This window comes from Hypanus sabinus, chromosome 7, assembly GCF_030144855.1.
Source record: "Hypanus sabinus isolate sHypSab1 chromosome 7, sHypSab1.hap1, whole genome shotgun sequence".
Lineage (NCBI taxonomy): Eukaryota > Metazoa > Chordata > Chondrichthyes > Myliobatiformes > Dasyatidae > Hypanus > Hypanus sabinus.
The window spans coordinates 179701630-179726230 of record NC_082712.1 but is presented as its reverse complement, the minus strand read 5'-3'; the positions used below and the strand labels follow the sequence as shown (position 1 = coordinate 179726230).

General features: G+C 42.7%; 1 protein-coding gene across 4 annotated transcripts in view; it reads right to left on the bottom strand.

Moving 5' to 3' along the window:
* Positions 1-24601, bottom strand: part of lrrc56 (leucine rich repeat containing 56) — a 272028-nt gene that overhangs the window by 98252 nt on the left and 149175 nt on the right. For 2 of the 4 annotated variants that reach the window (XM_059976253.1, XM_059976254.1), the window contains exons 7-8: positions 21597-21794; positions 2758-2832 (exon numbers count right to left, since the gene is read on the bottom strand). In XM_059976253.1, the coding sequence (XP_059832236.1) occupies positions 2758-2832; positions 21597-21794 (273 nt within the window). The remainder of the gene's footprint in view (positions 1-2757; positions 2833-21596; positions 21795-24601) is intronic. The other 2 variants (XM_059976255.1, XM_059976256.1) reach the window with 1 other exon arrangement.

Here is a 24601-nt window from a genome sequence, read left to right as displayed (position 1 = left end):
GCAGAGGGGGGGATTACTACTTGCTACTGCTTACACGCAGGAGGGAGACTTTAAGGTTCTCACGTTTAACTGTCATTATTTCTTTGGGGCACTTCTCTGGTTTCAAGGATATTTTGCGAAGAAAAAGCATTAAACTTGACCTTTGAACCTTTGAATGGCTTAAAAACAATAAAATTAATGTCCTGAAGTGGCCAAGTCAGAGTCCAGACCTGAATCCAATTGAAAATCTGTGGCTGGACTTCAAAAGGGCTGTTCACTCATGTTCTCCATGCAATCTGACAGAGCTTGAGCAGTTTTGTAAGGAAGATTGTGAAAATCTTGCAGTGTCCAGATTTGCAAAGCTGATAGAGGCCTATCCACACACACTCAAGGCTGTAATTGCTGCCAAAGGTGCATCTATTAAATACTGACTTGAAGGGGTGAGTAATTATGCAATCAATTATTTTGTGTTTAGTAATTGTGATAAATCTAGATCAATTTGTTTTCACTTTGACACAAAAGCCTTTTCTGTTAATCAGTGTCAAAAAAGACAAATTAAATGCATTGTGATTCAATGTTGTAAAACAATAAAACATGAAAAATTTCAAGGGGGGTTTATAGCCAACAGACAGGACATCACTGTCCCATTTGTGGTCCAGGTAATCAATGTGAAATTGACAAAGATGTCATGCAGGCACCTCCCAGTTTCCACCCAGCTAACAGGAACCACCTACCACTCATTTCCAACTTATCAGCTGCTGCCTATTTAAACCCAGTGCTCCTTGTCTTCAGTATCTTGTTACCTTATTGTGTTAAGTACCTAGTCTCTCTTGTTTTGTTCTCTCATGGCTTGTTAATTTGCAGTTTATTAGTAAAAAATATTATTTACAACTAAATTGTTTCTGTTGCTCTTCTTTTGGGTCAAGCATCCTCTACCTTTCCTGACAAAAGAGAACGTTCTGCTCAAACTCTGTCATCTTGCTTCTGACAATCTCCACAATCCCAACCTATGCCACTATTAAATGTGTTACATAGTAGTGCCCAAGCCATGATGATGAACGTCCAAACCAACTTGCCTCACAAGGTTAGAGGGTTTTTAAGAAGGTGTATGCGTGTTGGCAATTCCACCATGGATGGTCCCAAGCCTGGCTGTGAAAACACAGAGCTACAGAAACACCAAAAGAAGCTCCAAGGACCTTTCATGGGCAAGGGGGGGGGGGCGGGGTGGGGATAAACCAAGAAGATGGGTTACACCTGATGACAATGTGAACGACTGGTCCAGGACCGAAGACTTGAGTGAGCTGCTGTTGGTGACCTATGCCCCAATAGGGGTATTGGGGTATGAGAAAAAGAAGATGGGTGTGTTGGTCTTCATTAGTCGGGAGATTGAGTTCAAGAGCCACAAGGTCTATAAATCTGCAGCTCTATAAATCTCTGGTTAAATGACACTTGGAATATTGTGTTCAGGGGACGTGGAAGCTTTAGGGAGGGTGCAGAAGAGGATGCTGTCTGTATTAGAGAGCATGGGTATTGAAGAAAGGTTGTGTAAGCTAGGACTTTCTCTTTTGAATGAAGAAGGATGGGAGGTGACTTGATAGAGGTGTACAAGGTAATAACAGGAATAGATTGAGTGGACAGCTAGAGACTTTTTCCACAGGATGAAAATGCTAATACAAGGGGGCATAATTTTAAACTGATTGGAGGTGAAGTAGAGAGGGTATGTTAGAGACATGCTGTCAGGGATTGTGGTAGACACAGATACATTGGGGACATCGAAAAGACTCTTAAATAAACACACGGATGGTAGAAAAATGGAGGGTTACATGGTAGGGGTTAGATTGATCTTGGAGTATGTAAAACGACCAGCATAACATTGTAAGCCAAAGGGCCTGTACAGTGCTGTACTGTTCTATGTTCTATGTTAGCTCAAGTGATTGCTGCAGTGATAGAAAAGAGCGGTGTCAGCAACTGGCCGCTTTTATTCCACCTCCCCATTGTCAGCAATCCTACCCAAACCCCCACCCATGATGTACTCAGTTTCAATGTGTCTATGTGATGCTGGACTGCTTTAAGATGCTTTCTGACTTCCCAACTATACATGAGAATGTCTCACTCCAGAATCCCAAACCATAATACCGCAAAATGAGTTACATAGCTTCCTGACTTCCCCTACTATACATGAGATTGTCTGCTGCAGAATCCTGAACCCTATCATTACGAAATGAGTTACATAGCTTCCTGTATTACAACATTGAATCACAGTGGATTTCAATTGGCAAACACGAGGAAATCTGCAGATGCTGGAAATTCAGACAACACACACAAAATGCTGGTGGAACACAGCAGGCCAGGCAGCATCTATAAGGAGAAGCACTGTCGACGTTTCGGGCCGAGACCCTTCTTCAGGATTTAAATTGGCTTATTTTTGACACTGATCAACAGAAAAAGACTCTTTTGTGTCAAAGTGAAAACAGATTAAGTTGAATTGACTTTATTTCTTACATCCTTCACATACATGAGTAAAAAATCTTTACATTGCCTCCATCTAAATATGCAATGTGCAATCATAGTGATTTATAATAAATAAAACAGTCAATGTAATATAGAGTACACTCAGATCAGCGTGAGTTCATCAGTCTGATGGCCTAGTTGAAGAACTAGGAGCCTGTTGGTTCTGGCTATTATGCTGTGGTACCGCTTCCCAGATGGTAGCCACCGGAATAGATTGTGGTTGGGATGGCTTGGGTCCCTAATGATCCTACAGGCCTTTTTACACACCTGTCCTTGTAAATGTCCTGAATCATGGGAAGCTCCACAATGCGCTGGTCTGTCCGCACCACTCTCTGCAGAGCCCTGTGATTAAGGAAGGTCCAGTTACCATACCAGGCACCTCCACAAATTAATTACAAATATAAAACACAAAATAATTGATTTCATAAATATTCAACCCCACCAAGTCAGTATTTAATAGATGCACCTTGGGCAGCAATTACAGCCTTGAGCCTGTGTGGATAGATCTCGTCAGCTTTGTAAATCTGGACTCTGCAAGTTTTCCCCATTCTTCTTTACAAAACTGCTCAAGCTCTGTCATTCTGGCATTGCATGGGGATCATGACTGAACAGCCTTTTTCAAGTCCAGCCACAAATTTTCAATTGGATTGAAGTCAGGACTCTGACTTGGCCACTTCAGTTGTTTTTAAGCCATTCCTTTATGCTTGGGGTCATTGTCTTGCTGGAAAACAAATCTTCTCCCAAGTCACAGTTCTCTTGCAGACTGCATCAGGTTTTCCCTGTATTTTGCTGCATTCATTTTATCCTCTACCTTCACAAGCCTTCCAGGGCCTGCTGCAGTGAAGCATCCCCACAGCATGATGCACCCACCACCATGCTTCACGGTAAGGATAGTGTGTTTTTGATGATATGTGGCTTATGCCAAACATAGTGTAATCTGCTGTAAGGTTTCACTGCTAATGTAATGACCTCTCCCTAATGTTTCACTGCTACTGTAATGGTTCTCTGTAGCAGCAATGTTTGGGTTAGGACTGGAAATACCAGGAATGTGGAATGTGGGGGTACTATCCAATGAGAGAAATGTTGTTATTTCTTGTGAGTCTGGAAGAGAGATTTTCGTGGTTTTTTGTCAGCGGAAGAAGAAGGAAGACATGCGTGGAGAGAGCTGGGAGACCACTGGATGGAGTGGACTAGGAGCGAGGGTCCAAATTTCAGTGACGTGTGGAGAGGGTCAATGGTTGATGCATATCTGTAGCAGTGAGCTCTAACGTGCACTTTTGGCTTTTTCCATAAAATGGGCCCTTTTACTTTTTATTTTCTTTATTAACCCTATATCCAGGTTAAGATTTATAATGTTCAATCATTTAATTGCGTACGGTGTACTGTCGGATATTTTATGGTTCAGATTTGTAACCGGACAACACATCACGCAGCATCCAAATGAGATTTCTCAGTTTGGCGGGGCCAGAAGTTGTTTTCCCTGAGACAAACATGTGCTGGCCGAGCCTGTTATAACTGCATTTAGTCTGATGGGCAAAAAGCTCAGTTTTGGTTTCATTGGACCATAGAACATTCTTCCTACTGACTTGGGGGTCTCCCATGTGCCTTCTCAGAAACTATAGCAGAGATTTCATGTGAGTTATTTTTCAACAGAGGCTTTCTCTTTGCCACTCTTCCATAAAGCCACAACTGGTGAAGCATCCAGGCAACAGTTGTGTCTGTGCAGTCTCTCCATTTCAGCCTCTGAAGCTTGTAACTCCTCTAGAGTTGCTTGATGGCCCCCCTCACTAGTTCCCTACTTGCACGGTCACTCAGCTTTTAAGGATGGCCTGCTATAAGGCAGATTTACAACTATGCCATATTCTATCCATTTCTTGATGATTGACTTCAAGGGATATTCAGTGACTTGGAAATGTTCTTGTACCCATTTCTTGACTTGTGATTTTCAATAACCTTTTCACAGAGTTGCTTGGAGTGTTCTTTTGTCTTCATGGTGTAGTTTTTGCCAGGATACTGACTCACCAGCAGCTGGACAGGTGTACTTTTAAAATAATCAATTGAAACACCTTGACTACACACAGGTCTCCAAAAACGTATCTCCACTTAACTAATTATGTGACTTCTCAAACCAACTGGCTGCACCAGTGATGGTTTGGTGTGTCATAGAAACATAGAAAACCTACAGCACAATACAGGCCCTTCAGCCCACAAAGTTGTGCCGAACATGTCCCTACCTTAGAAATTACTAGGCTTACCTATATTACTAAAGCTCCATGTAGATAGAACATAGAATAGTACAGCACATTACAGGCCCTTTGGCCCACAATGTTGTGCCAACCCTCAAACCCTGCCTCCCATATAACCCCCCACCTTAAATTCCTCCATATACCTGTCTAGTAGTCTCTTAAACTTCACTAGTGTATCTGCCTCCACCACTGACTCAGGCAGTGCATTCCACGCACCAATCACTCTTTGAGTGAAAAACCTTCCTCTAATATCCCCCTTGAACTTCCCTCCCCTTAACTTAAAGCCATGTCCTCTTGTACTGAGCAGTGGTGCCCTGGGGAAGAGGCACTGGCTGTCCACTCTGTCTATTCCTCTTAATATCTTGTACATCTCTATCATGTCTCCTCTCATCCTCCTTCTCTCCAAAGAGTAAAGCCCTAGCTCCCTTAATCTCTGATCATAATGCATACTCTCTAAACTAGGCAACATCCGGGTAAATCCCCTCTGCACCCTTTCCAATGCTTCCACATCCTTCCTATAGTGAGGCGACCAGAACTGGACACAGTACTCCAAGTGTGGCCTAACCAGAGTTTTATAGAGCTGCATCATTACATCGCGTCTCTTAAACTCTATCCCTTGACTTATGAAAGCTAACACCCCATAAGCTTTCTTAACTACCCTATCTACCTGTGAGGCAACTTTCAGGGATCTGTGGACATGTACCCCCAGATCCCTCTGCTCCTCCACACTACCAAGTATCCTACCATTTACTTTGTACTCTGCCTTGGAGTTTGTCCTTCCAAAGTGTACTACCTCACACTTCTCCGGGTTGAACTCTATCTGCCACTTCTCAGCCCACTTCAATGTCTCTCTGCAATCTTCGACAATCCTCTACACTATCTACAACACCACCAACCTTTGTGTTGTCTGCAAACTTGCCAACCCACCCTTCTACCCCCACATCCAGGTTGTTAATAAAAATCACAAAAAGTTGAGGTCCCAGAACAGATCCTTGTGGGACACCACTAGTCAGAACCCTCCAATCTGAATGTACTTCCTCCACCACGACCCTCTGCCTTCTGCAGGCAAGCCAATTCTGAATCCACCAGCCAATTCTGTACCTATCTAAAAGCCTCTTAAAAGACCCTATCGTATCCACCTCTACAACCATTGCTGGCAGCCCATTCCATGCACTCACCACTCTCTGAGTAAAAAAACTTAGCCCTGACATCTCCTCTGTACTTACTCCCCAGCACCTTAAACCTGTGTCCTCTTGTGGCAACCATTTCAGCCCTGGGAAAAAGCCTCTGACTACCCACATGATCAATGCCTCTCATCATCCTGTACACCTTAAAGGGAGGGGGGTAAATACTTACGCAACTATTTTGTATTTTATAGAGATCTGTTTTCACTTTGACACAGAAGAGTCTTTTTCTGTTGATCAGTGTCAAAAAAGCCAAATTAAATCCACTGTGATTCAATGTTCTAAAACAATAAAATCATGAAAGCTTCCAAGAGGGGGTGAATATTTCTTATAGGCACTGTAGCGGACTATCCCTACCATAAATGAGATTGTCCCACTCCAGAATCCCAAACTGTAATACTGCAAAATTAGTTACATAGTTTCCTGACTGCCTATTATACATGAGAGTATCCCACTCCAGAATCCTGAACTCTGTCACTACAAAATGAGTACCCCTACTATACATAATCTCTGCCATTATTAAATGAGTTACACAGCTTCCTGACTACTGTCTATATCTAACTTTTTATATCTATTCTGACTTCTATAGATGTGCAGTAGAGAGCATGCTGAGTGGTTGCATCAAAGCCTGGTATGGAAACACCAATGCCCCTCAATGGAAAATCCTAGACTGTCATGGGTAAAACCCTCCCCACCATTGAGCACATCTACAAGATGAACTGCCTCAGGAAAACAGTGTCCATCATTAAAGACCCCCACTACCCAGGACATGCTCTCTTTTCACTCCTGCCATCAGGAAGAAAGTACAAGGGCCTCAGGACTCACACCACCAGGTTTAGGAACAGTTATTACCCTTCAACTATCAGGCTCTTGAACCAGAAGGGATACCTTCACTTGCCCCATCACTGAAATGTTCCCACAATCTATGGACTCACTTTCAAAGACTCTTAATCTCATATTCTCAATATTGATTATTTATTTTTTATCACTATTATTTCTTTTTTTCTTTTTGTATTTGCACAGTTTGTTGTCTTTTGTACCTTGGTTGCCTGTCTTGTTGGGTGCAGTGTTTCATGATTGTATTGCATTTCTTTGTATTTGTTATGAATGCCCACAAGAAAATGTATCTCAGGGTTGTATACGCTGACATATGTACTTTTGATAATACATTAACTTTGAACCTTAAACTTAAATGGGTTACCCAGTCTCCTGACTATGTCTGCTAGACAGGGGTCTAATCAAATGATTTCTATTGTAGCTCATCTCATCTAGAATACTCACTTGCTTTGAATGAGGCTCAGAGTTTTATCCTAACCTGTGTCTCTTCTGGATATAGTTATCTTTTTAGTACCAACCATTCTCTTCCTGCTCACCCTTCAATGAATCCCATCACAACCAGTCTTTGCTGCACCACTTACTCGAGAGGAGCAGCGTCCATTGTCATGGTAACATAAGTGTCAATTATTTTATCTTCCCAAGCTTCACTGAGGATTATCAAAGAGTTATAAATGTATACACGACAAAAACAGGCCTTTCGGTCTAAATCAACCAGGCCAACTGGCAATCTGTGCTAGTCCTAGGAACCTGTGGGTACCCCATATACTTCTAACCTTTCTATCCATGCAATTCACACAAAATATGAGTTCCTTCAGCATTTTCTGTGTATTGCTCAAGATTTCCAGTATCTGCAGAATCTTGGGTACCTGTAGAAATAACTTTTCAATGTTGCAATTGTACCCACCTCTACCAGTTCCCTGGCAGCTCATTCCAGCACCCTCGGTGTGAAACATTTGTCCCAAAAGGTCCTGCTTAAAATTTTCTTCCTTCAGCTGAACCCTATGTCCAGTAGTTTCAAAATCTTTTACATTGGAGAAAAAGACCATGGCTTTTGACCCCATCAATGCCCCTGAGAATTTTATAAATCTCCATAACGTCAAGCCCTCGGCTTCCATCACTCCAGGAAAACAGTCCCAACCTGTACAACCTCTCCTTATAATTCAAGCCCACCAGTCCAGACAAAAATCCTCTTTTCAATCTTTTCTCTGTCCTCTCCAGCTTATCCATTTTTCTTCCAGCACAATGATCAGAGCCCAGCAGCATTCTCTACCACTGTGACATGACGTCCTAACTCATATAGTCAATGCCTTGGACAATAAAAGCAAGCAAGCCTTACTTGGAAGGCAGAAAGGAGGGGGATAGATTGGCTGGTTGCATAGTGTTGCAGCAACAACCTTGCACTCAGTGTCAGCAAGACCAAGGAACTGATTATGGACTTCAGGAAGGGGTAGTCCAGAAAACACACACCAGTCTTCATTGAGGGATCACTAGTGGAAAGGGTGAGCAGTTTTAAGTTCCTGAATGTCAACATATTCTGCAGTCTATCCCGGGCCCAACATATTGATGTAATTATTCCGGAAGTCCAATCAGTGGCAGGAGCAGAGGACTGCGAATTAAATAAAGGTACAGAAGGGACAAGCTGGGTGGCCAGTGGTGAGAGTAGGAGTGTCAGGCTTCAGCTCAAAAGAGGGGATGGCACTAGGTAAGTTTTTGTTAAGGTTCCCTTGTTTCTTTTTTCTCTGACTGTACCTAGTATGTGTTCTTCATGCTGGATATTGGATTTTCCCAGGAACTATATCTGCATGAATTTCATCCAGCTGCAGCTCCGTGAAGACCGTGTTAGGGATCTGGAGCAGCAGCTGCATGATCTTTTGCTTATACAGGAGAGTGAGGAGATAATCGATCAGAGTTACAGGGAAGTAGTCACACCTAAAATGTAGGAGGTGAGTAGCTGGGTAACTGTCAGGAGAAATGGAAATATGAATAGGCAATTAGCACAGTGCGGTTCTGTCGCCATTCCCCTCAATAATAAGTATACCATTTTGGATACTGTTGTGGGGGATAAACTCCCAGAGAAATGCTATGGAGACCGAGGATCCATGGTGTAGAAGAGAAAGGGAGAAGAGGGGAGTGGTAGTGATAGGGGACTCAATAGTCAGAGGAACAGACAGGAGAATCTGTGGATGTGAACAGGACCCCCAAATGGTATGTTGCCTCCTAGGTGCCAGGGTTAGGGATGTCTCGGATCATGTCCACAGTATTTTGCAGGGGGAGGGAGAGCAGCCAGATGTCTTGGTACTATTGGTAGTAATAACATAGAAAGGAAAAGCAAAGAGATCCTGAAGAGAGAATTTAGAGAGTTAAGCAGAAAGCAGAGAAGCACGATCTCCAGTGCAGTAGTTTCTGGATTCCTACCTGCGCCATGTGCCAGTGAGCGTAGAAACAGAATGATCTGGCAGATAAATGCATGGCTGAGAAGCTGGTGCAGGAGCAGGGCTTCAGGATCTTGGATCACTGGGATCTCTTCTGGAAAATGTGTGACCTGTACAAAAGGGATGGCTTGCACCTGAACCCGAGGGGGACCAATATCCTTCAGGACAGGCTTGGTAGAACTGTTGGAGAAGATTTAAAGTAATTTAGCAGGGGGATTGGAACTGGAGTGAAGGGATTCAGGATAGGACAGATGGTAAAAAAACAAAGATAACGTGCAGTCAGACAGTCAGTAAGGGCAGGCAGATGATAGGACAGAACTGCAGCCAGCACGGGGAGTATCAGTGCACTAGGGATGCAGAATCAAAAAGGGTACAGTACTCACTGATGTACCTCAACACACAGAGTATAAGAAATAAGGTGGATGACCTTGTTGCACTTGTACAGTTGGTCAAGTATGATGCTCTGGCCATCACTGAATCATGGCTGAAGGATGGTTGTAGTTGGGAGCTGGATGTCCAAGGTTACACATTGTATCCGAGGGATAGGAAGGTAGGCGGGGGTGGTGGGGCATGGCTCTGCTGGTAAAGAATGAGATCAAATGAGTAGTAAGATGTGACACAGGATCGGAAGATGTTGAATCCTTATGGGTTGAGTTAAGAAACTGCAAGGGTAAAAGGATCCTGATGGCAGTTATATACAAGCCTTCCAACAGTGGCTGGGACGTGGACCACAGACTACAGCAGAAAATAGAAGAGGCATGTCAAAAGAGCAACGTTATGATAGTCATGGGAGATTTCAACATGCAGGTTGATTGGGAAAATCAGATTGGTAATAGATCTGAAGAGAATGAGTTTGTTGAATATCTATGAGATGTCTTTATAGAGCAGTTTGTCATTGAGCCTACTAGGGGATCAGATATACTGGATTGGTTGCTATGAAATGAGGAGCTTAAGGTAAAAGAATCTTTAGGAGACAGTGATCATAATATTATAGAGCTTAACTTGAAATATGATAGGGAGAAAGTAAAATCTGGCATAGTAGTATTTCAGTGGAGTAAAGGAAATTACAGGGGTATGAGAGAAGAATTGGCCAAAGTAAGTTTGAAGGAGACTCTGGCAGGGATGTCAGCAGAGCAGCAATAGTGTGAGTTTCTGGGCAAAATGAGGAAGGTGCAGGATAGATTTATTCCAAAAGCAAAGAAATACTCAAAAGGCAAAATTGCTAATGTAAAAGCAAAAGAGGGTATACAACAAAGCAAAAATTAGGGAAAGACAGAGGATTGGGAAGCTTTTAAAAACCTAAAGAGAGTAACTAAAAGAATCATTAGGAGGGAAAAGATGAAATGTGAAAGCAAGCTAGCAAACAATATCAAAGAGAATATAGGACTGCTAGAAAATGAGGCCAGAGAAATGATAATGGGGTCAAGGAAATGGCAGATGAATTACAGACAGACAGACAGACAGACAGACATACTTTATTGATCCCGAGAGAAATTGGGTTTCGTTACAGCCGCACCAACCAAGAATAGTGAAGATATATAGCAATATAAAACCATAAATAATTAAATAATAATAAGTTAATCATGCCAAGTGGAAATAAGTCCAGGACCAGCCTATTGGCTCAGGAAGTCTGACAATCCAAGGGAGGAGTTATAAAGTTTGATGGCCACAGGTAGGAATGACTTCCTATGACACTCAGTGTTACATCTCAGTGGAATGAGTCTCTGGCTATTATATGGATATTATATATGAGTATTTTGCATCAGTCTTCACTGTATAAGACACTAGCAATGTGCCAGATGTTGAAGGGTGTGAGGGAAGATAGTGTGTGCAGTTACTATTACAAGGGAGAAGGTGCTCAAGAAGTTGAAAGACCTAAGGGTACATAAGTCACCCAGACCAGAGTAACTGCACCCTAGGGTTCTGAAAGAGGTAGCGTTAGAGATTGTGGTGGCATTAGAAATGATCTTTCAAAAATCATTGGACTCTGGCATGGTGCCAAAGGACTGGAAAATTGCAAAAGTCACTCCACTCTTTAAGAAAGGAAGCAGTAAGGAAACGATAAACTAGTTAGCCATTCCTCAGTGGTTGGGAAGATGTTAGTCAATTGTTAAGAATGAGGTTATGGAGTACTTGGTGACACAGGACAAGATAGGACAAAGACAGCATGGTTTTCCTAAGGGAAAATCTTGCCTAACGAACCTGTTGAAATTCTTTGAGATTACAATTAGGATAGATTAAGGGGATGCAGTGGATGTTGTATATTTGGACTTTCAGAAGGTCTTTGACAAGGTGCTACACAAGGCTCCTTACCAAGTTAAAAGCCCATATTATTACAGGAAAGTTACTGGCATGGTTAAGGCATTGAGTGGTTGGTAGGTGACAGTGAGTGGAAATAAAAGGATCCTTTTCTGGTTGGCTACCAGTGACTACTTTTGTTCCCCAGGGGTTGGTGTTGGTTCGGCTTCTTTTTATGCTGTGTATCGATGATTTAGATGATGGAATAGATGGTACCAAGTTTGTAGATGATATGAAGTTTGGTGGAGGGGCAGGTAGTGTTGAGGAAACAGGTAGGATGCCGAAGGACTTAGACAGATTAGCAGAATGGGCAAGAAAGTGGCAATGAAATTCTATGTTGGATAATGCATGGTCATACGCATTGGTAGAAGAAATACATGTGCGGGCTATTTTCTAAACAGAGAGAAAATCCAAAAATCTGAGATTCAAAAGGGAGTGCTTGTGCAGAACACCCTAAAGGTTAACTAGCGGTTAGAGTCATTGGTGAGAAAGGCAAATGCCATGTTAGCATTCACTTCAAGAGGTCTAGAATACAAGAACAAGGATGTGATGCTGAGACTTTATAAGGCACTGGTGAGCCTCACTTTGAGTATTGTGAACAGTTTTGGGCTCCTTATCTAAGAAAAGATATGCTGACATTGGAGAGGGTTCAGAGCAGATTCACAGGGATGATTCCGGAAATGAAAGGATTATCATATGAGTAACATTTGATGGCTCTGGGTCTGTACTTGCAGGACTTTAGAAGAATGGGGGGGCGGGGCTCTCATTGAAACCTTTTGAATGTTTAAAGGCTTAGACAGAGCAAATGTGGAAAGGATGTGGGAGTCTAGGACAAGAGGGCACAGCCTCATGATAGGGCGGCGTTCATTTAAAACAATGACGCAGAGAAACTTCTTTAGCCAGGGGGTGGTGAATTTGTGGAATATATTACCACAGGCAGCTGTGGAGGCTAAATCACCAGGTAAATTTAAGGCAGAGACTGCTCTTGTATTGGTCATGGTATCAAGGGTTACAGGGAGAAGGCTGGAGAGTGGGGCTGCGGAGGGGAAACAAGGATCAGCCATGATTGAATAGTGGAGTAGACTTGATGGGCCAAATGGCCTAATTCTACTCCTATGTCTTACAGTCTTATGGTCTAATTACAATGAAGGCAGTGGCTATATTTCATTAGGAGTTTGAGGACATTTATCCTCAAAGACTTGAACAAATATTTGTTGATGTACTGTGGAGATTATTCTGACTGGTTGCATCACTATCTGGTATTGTGGCACCAGTACACACCTTCAAGAAGGTGGGATCCATCATTAAGGGCCTCCAGCATCCAGGACACCATGACATTTGTTGGTTTCCAGCACCAGTCCAATGCAATACATAAAAATGACTATAAATTTTAATAATAGATAAAAATAAATAGTGCAAGAAAAGAACAAAATAGTGAATAGCATTCCATTTAATGTATCATTCAGAAATCTGATGGTGGAGAAGAAGCTGTTCCTGAAACATAAATTATGCATCCTCAGTCTTCTGTACCTCTTCCCTGCGGGAAGCTGTGAGGAGAAGGCATATACCAAATGATAATGAAGGACCTTCATAATGGATGCTGCCTTCTTGAGGCATTGTCTTTTGAAGATGTTCTCAGTGGTGGGGTGGCTAGTGTCCATGATGGAGCTGGCTAAGTTTACAACCCTCTTCAATTTGTTCCAATCCTGTGCACTGGAGCTGCCATACATAGAAACATAGAAAATAGGTGCAGGAGTAAGCCATTCGGCCCTTCGAGCCTGCACCGCCATTCAGTGTGATCATGGCTGATCATCCAACTCAGAACCCTGTACCTGCCTTCTCTCCACCCTGATCCCTTTAGCCACAAGGGCCACATCTAACTTCCTCTTAAATATAGCCAATGAACCAGTCTCAACTGTTTCCTGTGGCAGAGAATTCCACAGATTCACCACTCTGTGAAGAAGTTTTTCCTCATCTCGGTCCTAAAAGGCTTCTCCTTTATCCTTAAACTGTGACCCCTCGTTCTGGACTTCCCCAACATTGGAAACAATCTTCCTGCATCTAGACTGTCCAATCCCTTTAGAATTTTATACGTTTCAATAAGATCCCCCCTCAATCTTCTAAATTCCAGCCAGTATAAGCCTAGTCGATCCAGTCTTTCTTCGTATGAAAGTCTTGCCATCCCAAGAATCAATCTGGTGAACCTTCTTTGTACTCCCTCAATGGCAAGAATGTCTTTCCTCAGATTAGGGGACCAAAACTGCACACAATACTCTAGGTGCGATCTCGCCAAGGCCTTGTACAACTGCAGTAGAACCTCCCTGAATCATTCAGTGATGCAACCAGTCAAAGTAGTCTCCATGGTACATTTGCTAGACTTTGCTGACATACCAAATTTCCTCAAACTCCTAATAAAGTAGAACTGCAAGCATGGCTCCTTTGAAACTACAATATGTTGGAGCTTTGGGAAAGGTGGATAATTGTGCTGAAGATGAGGTAGCAGGTTTACAAACAGAGATAATATGTCGTGAGGATAGGCTGTTGACAGGGCAAAACTGCAGTCATTGGGATGAGTTGCAATGTAAAGGATAGACAAAATCAAAAAGGTGAATACAGGACTTAAGGTTTGTATCTGAATTTGTGCAGTATACAGAATAAGGTAAAATAACTTGCAGCACAATTGCAGCCTGGCAGTTGTGATGTTGTAGGCATCACTGTATTATGGCTGAAAGGTTATAGTTGGGAGCTTAATGTCCAAGGATAGACATTGTATTGAAAACAGGAAGGAAGGCAGAGGGGCGGTGCTGCCCATTGGTAAAAAATTACAAAAGAGTTGACATAGGGTAGGAAGGTGTTGAATCATTGTTAGTTAGAGCTAAGGAACTGCAAGGGTAAAAAGACTCTGATGGAAGTTGTACACAAACACCCTAACAGTAGTAAGGATGTGGCCTACAAACTACAATTAAAAAAAATTCATGCCAAAAGGGCAATGTTTCAATAGTCATGTGGGACTTCAATATGCAGGCAGATTGGGAATCAGGTTGGTGCTGGGTTAAAGGAGGAGGAATTTCTAGAGTGCCTATCAGATGGCTTTTTAGAGCAGCTCGCAGCTGAGCCCACTAGAGGAGCAGCTGTTTTGAATTGGGTTTTGTGGAATGAACCAAAATTGATCAGAGAGCTTAAGGTGAAAGAACCTCAGGGACAAGTGATCATAATATGATCAACTTCACCCTGAAGTTTGAGAAGGAGAAGCTGAAGTCAGATGTATCAGTATTACAGTGGGGTAAAGGGAATGACAGAGGCATGAGAGAGGAGTTGGCCAGAATTGACTGGAAAAGAACACTGGCAGGGATGATGATAGAGTAGCAATAGCTGGAATTTCTCGAAGCAACTCAGAAGACAGAGGATACATACATCCCAAAGAGGAAGAAACACTCTAAAGTAAAGATAACACAACCATGGCTAACAAGAGAAGTCAAAGCCAAAGAGGGTATATAATAGAGAAAAAAATTAGTGGGAAGTTAAAAGATTGGGAAGCTTTTAAAAATCAACAGAAGGCAACTGAAAATGCCATTAAGAAGATAAAGATGGAATACAAAAGTGAGCTAGCCAATAACGTTAAAAAGGATACCAAAAGTTTCTTCATCTACATAAAGTGTAAAAGAGAGGTGAGAGTGGAATCAGACCGCTGGTAAATGATGCTGGAGAGATGGTAATGGGGGACAAGGAAACGGGAGGCAAACTGAATAAGCATTTTGCATCAGTCTTCACTGTGGAAGACACTAGCACCATGGTGGAAGTTCCAGCTGTCAGGGGGCAAGAAGTGTGTGAGGTTATCATAACTAGAGAGAAGGTTCTTGGGAAACAGAAAAGTCTGAAGTTAGATAAGACCAGATGGTGTACACACCAGACATCTGAAGGAGGTAGCTGAAGCATTTGTGGAGGCATTAGTAATGAGTTTTCAGGAATCATTAGATTCTAGAATGGTTCCAGAAGACTGGAAAATTACAAATGTTATTCCATTCTTTAAGAAGGGAAAGAGGAAGAAGAAAGGAAACTATGGGCTAATTAGTTGGTCTGACCTCAGTAGTTGGGAAGATGTTGGAGTTGATTATTAAGGACGAGGTCTCAGGGTAATTGGAGGCACATGATAAAATAGGCTCTATTCAGCATGGTTTCCTCAAGAGAAAATCTTGCCTGACAAATGTTGGAATTCTTTGAAGAAATAGCACACAGGATATACAAAAGAGAATCAGTTGATGTTTTCTACTTGGATTTTCATAAGACCTTTGACAAGGTGCCACACATGAGGCTGTTAACATGCTACCAGCAACATGGAATTACAGGAAAGATTCTAGCATGGATAAAGCCGTAGCTGATTGGCAGGAGGCAAAATATGAGAATAATGGGAGCCTTTCCTGGATGGCTGCCAGTAAGTAGTGGTGTTCCAGTGAGGTCTGTGTTGGGACCGATTCTTTTTATGTTATATGTCAATGATTGGATAATGGAATTGATGACTTTGTGGCAAAGTCTGCAGATGATATGGGATAGGTGGAGGGCCAGGTAGCTTTGAGGAAGTACAGAGGCTACCGACGGACTTAGACATATTAGGATAACGGGCAAAGGTGGCAGACAGAATACAGTGTGGGGAAGTGCACTTTGGTAGAAGAAATGAAAAGGTTGACTATTTTCTAAATGGCGAAAATACAAAAAAACTGAGGTGCAAAGAGACTTGTGAGTCCTTATGCAGGATTCCCTAAAGGTTAGTTTACAGGCTGAGTTGGTGGTAAGGAAAACAAATTCAGTGTTAGCACTCATTTCAAGAGGACTAGAATATAAAAGCAAGGATGCAGTGTTGAAACTTTATAAAGCTCTGATGAGGCCTTATTTGGAGTATTGTAAGCAGGTTTGGACTCTTTATTTTAGAAAGGATGTGCTGAAACTGGAGAGGGTTCAAAGGAAGTTCATGAAAATGATTCCAGGATAGAATGGCATGTCATGTGAAGAGTGTTTGATGGCTCTGGGCCTGCATTCACTAGAATACAGAAAAATGAGGAGTGACCTCATTGAAACATATTGAATGGTGAGAGCCTTGATAGAGTGGATGTGGATAGGTTATTTTCTATACGGGAGAGTCTTAAACCAGAGGACACAGCCTCTGAACAGAGCAGTGTCCCTTTAAGAATGGAGATGAGGAGGAAATTCTTTAGTCAGAGAATGGTGAATCTGTGGAATTCTTTGCTACAGGTAACTTTGGATGTCAAGTCTTTATATACATTAAGGCAGAGGTTGATAGATTCTAGATTGGCCATGAAAGGATGAAAGGATACAGGGAGAAGGCAGGAGACTGGGGTTGAGAGGAAAATTGGATAAACCATGATGAAATGGTGGAGCAGACTTGATGGTAAAATGGCCTAATTCTGCTCCAGACTCTTGTGGTCTGCAGAAAATCAGCTCTCGGTGAGGCACAAGATTGCAGTGCTGCTCAACTCTTCGACACTGACCACACCAGCAACTGCTGTTTAATGATCAATGGAATTTAAGTTCATTATCTTTGTGTTCTGAGCAGATTGGGCTTGGCAGCCGTGGTTGGCAGCTCATCTAGGTGGAGGAAAGATCTGATCTCAAATCTCTGTTGCCTTATGGGAAAGGCTTCAGGAGTAAACCTTGTGGAAAAATCCGGAGATGGATTCTCTAAGGCAGTCCAATGTTGAGTTCAACACTGACTGGCAACTCCTATGATGCTGCTGGTACAAAACTGTACCAGTCTCTGCCATTTCTTTGACTCATCAGCTACATGGAGAAGGGTAGTTTGCTTTATGCTGCTGTTGCTCTCCATGTTGTACTGACTTGGCTTGCGTATACGTAGGCAACTAGGTCGACCCTGACCAACAGAGGCTCGCATCTTTGTCTGCAATAAAGTTACAGAGAAATGCAGAGAATTCATCCTCTTCTGGTGAACTAACTACATGAAAATGAACACACCAACTTGACAAATGGCTTGTGATGCTGCATGTTGGCAGAGCGGTAGCTGATAGAAGTTTACAGCGTGGTGCCTTACTGAGGAGTAACTGAGTACTGATGCAGATTTTGATTGTGATGTTTGGTAACAGTATTGTGCCAGATATGAAAATTGTTATGTTACAATAAGAAAAATATATTAAAAAATAACTGGTACCAAAAGAGACAAAATAGTGAATAGTTCATGGGTTCATTGTCATTTAGAAATCTGATGGCAAAGTGGAAGAAACTGTTCCTGAAAAGTTATGTATGTGTTTTCAGGCTCCTGTGCCATCTCCTTGATGGTTGCAATGAGAAGAGGGCATGTACTGGGTAATGTGGGTTCTTAATGATGGCTGATACCTTTTTGAGGCATCGTCTTTTGAAGACGTCCTTGATGGTGGGGAGGCTAGTGCTCATGATGGAGTTAGCTGAGTCTACAATCCTGATGAAGACTTGGCTTGAAACATCAACTGTTAGTAAATTTCCATAGATGCTGCCTGATTTGCTGAGCTCCTCCAGCATTTTGTATGTGTTGCTCTGGGGTACCAGCATCTGCAGAATTTCTCGTGTCTGCAGTTTTTTCCAATCCTGTGCATCGGCCCCAACAGTGATGCAAAGAGTCAGAATATTCTCCATAGAACATCTGTAAAAACTTGCAAATCTTTGGTGACATACTAAATGTAAGTATGCTTATATAATCATAGTCCCTTTTATAAGGAGTTTGAATTAATTAGTGCATGTTGTCTTGCAAATGCTTTTTATGATCCCTGTTGAGTTTCAATGCAGGCTTATGGAGCTTCTGGTAAATTGCAGTGTGTATCTGTTACAGTAGACTGGGAGGCTGCAATTTGAAACAGGGATTCTGCAACATTTCCTCAATCATCCCAGGAGTCCATCGACTGAGCTCTTAATGCCTTTCACATTCCTACACAATTCAAAAAGGCTTAAATGTCATACAGAACAAAAGTAAATAAATGCTTTATCAGCTGCTCTCTTTCCTTTGCAAGATCATCCACCTGTTGTTTTCATTCATTACCCAGATCCAGGCATCAAGTATGAGTACAGCATTTACTGGCCAGCCTTTGTTACTCTAAAACTGGATTAACAAGGACAGTGGACTTCCTTCACCAAACTTCTTGGGTGTTTGCAGCAACCCAGTGCTCTTAGGGTCCGATAATTTATTTATTTAGAGATACAGTGCTGCACAGGGCCTTCTGGCCCAATGTGTCGCACTGCCCAACAACCAATCTATTTAACCCTAGCCTAATTACAGGACAATTTACAATGACCACTGAACCTACTTACTGGTACATCTTTGGATGGTGGGAGGAAACCAGAGCATCCGGAGAAAACCCACACACTCACAGGGAGAACATTCAGACTTTCTTAGAGGATGCCAGAATTGAACTCTGACGCTCTGAGCTATATTAGTGTTGTGCTAACCGCTATGCTCCCATAATGCTACTAATTTATTACTGACCGTTGTCCTCTCCAGGTTACAGAACATAGAATAGTACAGCACATTACAGGCCCCTCGGCCCACAATGTTGTGCCGACCCTCAAACCCTGCCTCCCATATAACCCCCCACCTTAAATTCCTCCATATACCTGTCCAGTAGTCTCTTAAATTTCACTAGTGTATCTGCCTCCACCACTGACTCAGGCAGTACATTCCACGCACCAACCACTCTTTGAGTGGAAAAACCTTCCTCTAATATCCCCCTTGAACTTCCCTCCCCTTAACTTAAAGCCATGTCCTCTTGTACTGAGCAGTGGTGCCCTGGGGAAGAGGCGCTGGCTGTCCACTCTGTCTATTCCTCTTAATATCTTGTACACCTCTATCATGTCTCCTCTCATCCTCCTTCTCTCCAAAGAGTAAAGCCCTAGCTCCCTTAATCTCTGATCATAATGCATACTTTCTAAACCAGGCAACATCCTGGTAAATCTCCTCTGTACCCTTTCCAATGCTTCCACATCCGTCCTATAGTGAGGCGACCAGAACTGGACACAGTACTCCAAGTGTGGCCTAACAAGAGTTTTATAGAGCTGCATCATTACATCGCGTCTCTTAAACTCTATCCCTCGACTTATGAAAGCTAACACCCCATTAGCTTTCTTAACTACCCTATCTATCTGTGAGGCAACTTTCAGGGATCTGTGGACATGTACCCCCAGATCCCTCTGCTCCTCCACACTACCAAGTATCCTGCCATTTACTTTGTACTCTGCCTTGGAGTTTGTCCTTCCAAAGTATACCACCTCATACTTCTCTGGGTTGAACTCCATCTGCCACTTCTCAGCCCACTTCTACATCCTATCAATGTCTCTCTGCAATCTTCGACAATCCTCTACACTATCTACAACACCACCAACCTTTGTGTCGTCTGCAAACTTGCCAACCCACCCTTCTACCTCCACATCCAGGTCGTTAATAAAAATCACAAAAAGTAGAAGTCCCAGAACAGATCCTTGTGGGACACCACTAGTCACAACCTTCCAATCTGAATGTACTCCCTCCACCACGACCCTCTGCCCTCTGCAGGCAAGCCAATTCTGAATCCACCTGGCCAAACTTCCCTGGATCCCATGCCTTCTGACTTTCTGAATAAGCCTACCATGTGGAACCTTGTCAAATGCCTTACTAAAATCCATGTAGATCACATCCACTGCACTACCCTCATCTATATGCCTGGTCACCTCCTTAAAGAACTCTTTCAGGCTTGTTAGACATGATCTGCCCTTCACAAAGTCATGCTGACTGTCCCTGATCAGAGCATGATTCTCTAAATGCCCATAGATCCTATCTCTAAGAATCTTTTCCAACAGCTTTCCCACCACAGACGTGAGGCTCACTGGTCTATAATTACCTGGACAATCCCTACTACCTTTTTTGAACAAGGGGACAACATTCGCCTCCCTCCAATCCTCCGGTACCATTCCCGTGGACAACAAGGACATAAAGATCCTAGCAAGAGGTTCAGCAATCTCTTCCCTTGCCTCGTGGAGCAGCCTGGGGAATATTCCGTCAGGCCCCGGGGTCTTATCAGTCCTAATGTATTTTAACAACTCCAACACCTCCTCTCCCTTAATATCAACATGCTCCAGAACATCAACCTCACTCATATTGTCCTCACCATCATCAAGTTCCTTCTCAGTGGTGAATACCGAAGAGAAGTATTGAATACCGAAGAGAAATATTCATTGAGGACCTCGCTCACTTCCACAGCCTCCAGGCACATCTTCCCACTTTTATCTCAATGGCAGGATTTCATATCCCTGACCCATCTGCCAGTCAGAATTACAGCCCCTGAACTGAGTTTCCAGGTAGCAGAAGATGACTGCTGCCTGAAGCACCTGGCAAATCCATACAACGGTTGCTTAAGCGCTTGATCATCTGTATAGGCTGTAAACAAGGGGAGGAGGACTTGTTTGATCATTTTAATTCGATATTTAATTAAGTGATCACTTTCAAGAACTCCACAATTTATGTACGCAGTATTATTTTTTCGTTGCATCATTTGTTTTCTTTTGTACATTGGTTGTTTGCCAATCTTTGTTTATTTTGTATTTATTTTTATTTTATTTAGAGATACAGCACAGTAACAGGCCCTTCCAATTCACCAAGCCACACTGCCCAATGACACCCCTGTGACCAATTAACTTACTAACCCATGTCTTTGGGAATCGTGAGGAAACCAGAGCACCCGGAAGTCACAGGGAGAATGCCCAAACTCCTTATAGACAGTGGCAGCAATTGAACCCACATCGCTGGTGTTTTGAAGCATTACACTAACTGCTATGTTACCATGACGTATACAGTTTTTAATAAATTCTGTTGTATTTCTTTATTTTCCTATAAATGGAAAAAAAATCTCAGGGTGACATATGTGTACTTTGATAATAAATTCACTTTGACTTTGACTTCCCAGGTGTAATGTGGAATCTGAACACATCTTCAGATCTTCAGTTCAGGCCTCTGCATTATTAGTTCAGGAAGGTACTCACAACATTACTGTAATTCCTAAATTAGTTCAGATAATTGTAAATAATATTTAATGAAAACCATCATAACCACACTCATAATGAAACTAATGTACTCATGTTACCTCTGAAGCCCCTGGGTTTTGTTGAAAGCACAAAGGGTTTCCTTCCAGCGTGAGGGTATTCAGCCTGCAGCATAGAGCTATGTAGTGGATCTGCACAATATCTTTGATATTGTTCCCTTCCAGGTCGAGCACTTCCAGGTGCTCTAGCATGCTCACCGGGCTAACATCTGAGATGTTGTTGTACGCCACATATAGTTCCTGTAGAAAAAAGAAGGGAACATTAGGAATTTAAGGAGACTATCAGTGGGATAATCAATGGTGCTTCTTCCTTGTGGCAACACCCACTCACAGAATTTAGGATGAGTGTTATTTTAGCAAGGCATTTGACGAGGTCCCACATGGGATATTGGTAAAGAAGGTTCAGTGGCTCAGCATTCAACATGAGGTAGTAAATTGGATTAAACATTGACCTCATGAGAGAAGCCTGAGACTGGATCAGCAACTTTGTGGATGACACCAAGATTGGGCTGTATTGGATAGTGAGGAAGGCTATCAAAGTTGCAGAATGCGGTGGACCAATGGGAAAATGGACCAAAAATTGGAACTTAATGCGGACAAGTATAATGTATTGCACTTTGGGAGAACAAACCAGGGTAGGACTTACACAGGACGTGAAGGAATGCAATAGAACATGGGGATCTGGGAATATAGATAGTGAAATCACAAGTAGAGAGGACCACGAAGAGATCTTTTGGCACACTGGACTTTATAATTCAAAGTATTGAGTACAGGAGGTGGGATGTTATGCAGAAAAAGTATAAGGCATTGATGAGGCCTAATTTGGAATATTGTGTGCAGTTTTGGTCACCTACCTGCAGAAAAGATAGAGTATCAATAAGATTAAAAGAGTGCAGAGAAAATTTACAAGGATGTTGCCAGGACTTGAGGACCTCAGTTACAGATAAAGTTTGAATAGGTTAGGATCCTATTCCCTAGAGCATAGGAGAATGAGTGGAGATTTGGTAGAGTATATAAAATATGAGGGTTATAGGTATGGTAAATGTAAAGCGGCATTTTCCACAGAGGTTGGGTGAGCCTAGAGCTAAAGGTTATGGGTTAAGGATGAAAGATGAAGTGTTTAAGGAGAACATGATGGTGAACACTCAGAACCGTGACAGTGTGGAACATGCTGCCAGCAGAATGCGGATTTGATGCCAACATTTCAGCACAGCTTGCACAGGTACATGGATGGGAGGGGTATGGAGGGTTATAGTTCAGGTGCATGTCGATGGGACTAGGCAAAATACTAGTTGGCACAAACTAAATGGGCTGAAGAGCCTGTTTCTGTGCTATGGTGTTCTCTGACTCTCGGGTTCTACCAGAGTGACTCAGCCTCAGCCCACACGTGGACAAAGCATGGCACTCCAGATGTGGAATGAAAGTAACTGCCCTCACCATCACAGCAACATCCGCTTCATCAGTCACCTTCATTCCATGTAAGGTCAGAATATGGGGTGGTGCAGTATTGTAGTGGTTAGCATAACGCTATTACTGTGCCAGCAAACTAGGTTCAATTCTGCCATTGTCTATATGGAGTTTGTACATTCTCCCTATGACTGTGTGGGTTTCCTCCCACATTCCAAAGAAGTACAGGTCAGTAAGCTAATTGGCTACATGGATGTTACTGGGCAGTGTGGGCTTGTTGGGCCGAAAGTGCCTGTTACCTTGCTGTATCACTAACAAGAAACAGGACAGTCAATACCATTTGTATCTCCTCAGATAACGAAGCAACCTATATCCAAATGCAGAAAGTCTAGACAATATCTGGGCTGGGCTGGACTGACAGGTGACAAATAACATGCATGCCACACTAGAGATGGGCGAGGAAGATATGCAATAAGATCCAGCTCCCACCCTGACATTTGATAGCATTACAATCACTGAAGGCTCCACTATTGATATCCTGAGCACTGTAGATGACCAGAGTCTGAACTGGATTTGCTGAGCACACAGTATGACTACAAGAACAGGTCAGAGACTGGGATTCCTGCAGTGAGTAACTCACCCCCTAACTGCCAAAAGCCCACCCATCATCTACAAGGCTCAAGTCGGGAGTGTGGTGGAACACTCTCCACTTGTCTTTCACTTTCAAGGACTTCATTTCATGTTCTCAATATCTACCATTTCTTTATTCTTTTTGTATTTGCAGAGTTTGTTGTCTTTTGCACGTTGGTTGTTTATCTGTCCTGTTGGGTGCAGCATTTGAATGGCTCTATTGTGTTTCTTTGTATTTACTGTGAGTGCCCACAAGAAAATGAATCTTAGGGTTGTATATAGTGACATATATGTACTTTGATAATAAATTTACTTTGAACTTAAAGTGCAGCTTCAATAACACAAGAATCTTGACAACAGATACAGGACACAGCAGCCCATTTGACAGGCAGACCATTCACAACTATTTACTCACTCCAATACTGATGCGCAATAGCAGATGTTTGTAACATTTATAGCACACACTTCAGTAACCCACCAAGACACCCACCCCACCTAGCCCCAGATCCACCACCTCTAACCACCAGCCCCAGGAGTTGCCCTCCAAACAACACACTATCCTAACTTGGAAATATATTCAGCAAAACACACACAATGCTGGAGGAACTCAGCAGGCCAGGCAGCATCTATGAAAACGAATACAGTCGACATTTCAGGCAGAGACCCTTCAGCAGGACTGAATATCAGTGTTATATATCGGTGACCTGATAGAGGTGTATAAGATGATGAGAGGCATTGATCGTGTGGATAGTCAGAGGCTATTTCCCAGGGCTGAAATGGCTGCCACAAGAGTACACAGGTTTAAGGTGCTGGGGAGTAGGTACAGAGGAGATGTTGGGTAAGATTTTTACTCAGACAGTGGTGAGTGCATGGAATGGTTTGCCGGCCGTGGTGGTGGAGGCGGATACGATAGGGTCTTTTAAGAGGCTTTTGGATAGGTACATGGAGCTTAGAAAAATAGAGGGCTATAGGTTAGTCTAGTAATTTCTAAGATAGGGACATTTTTGGCA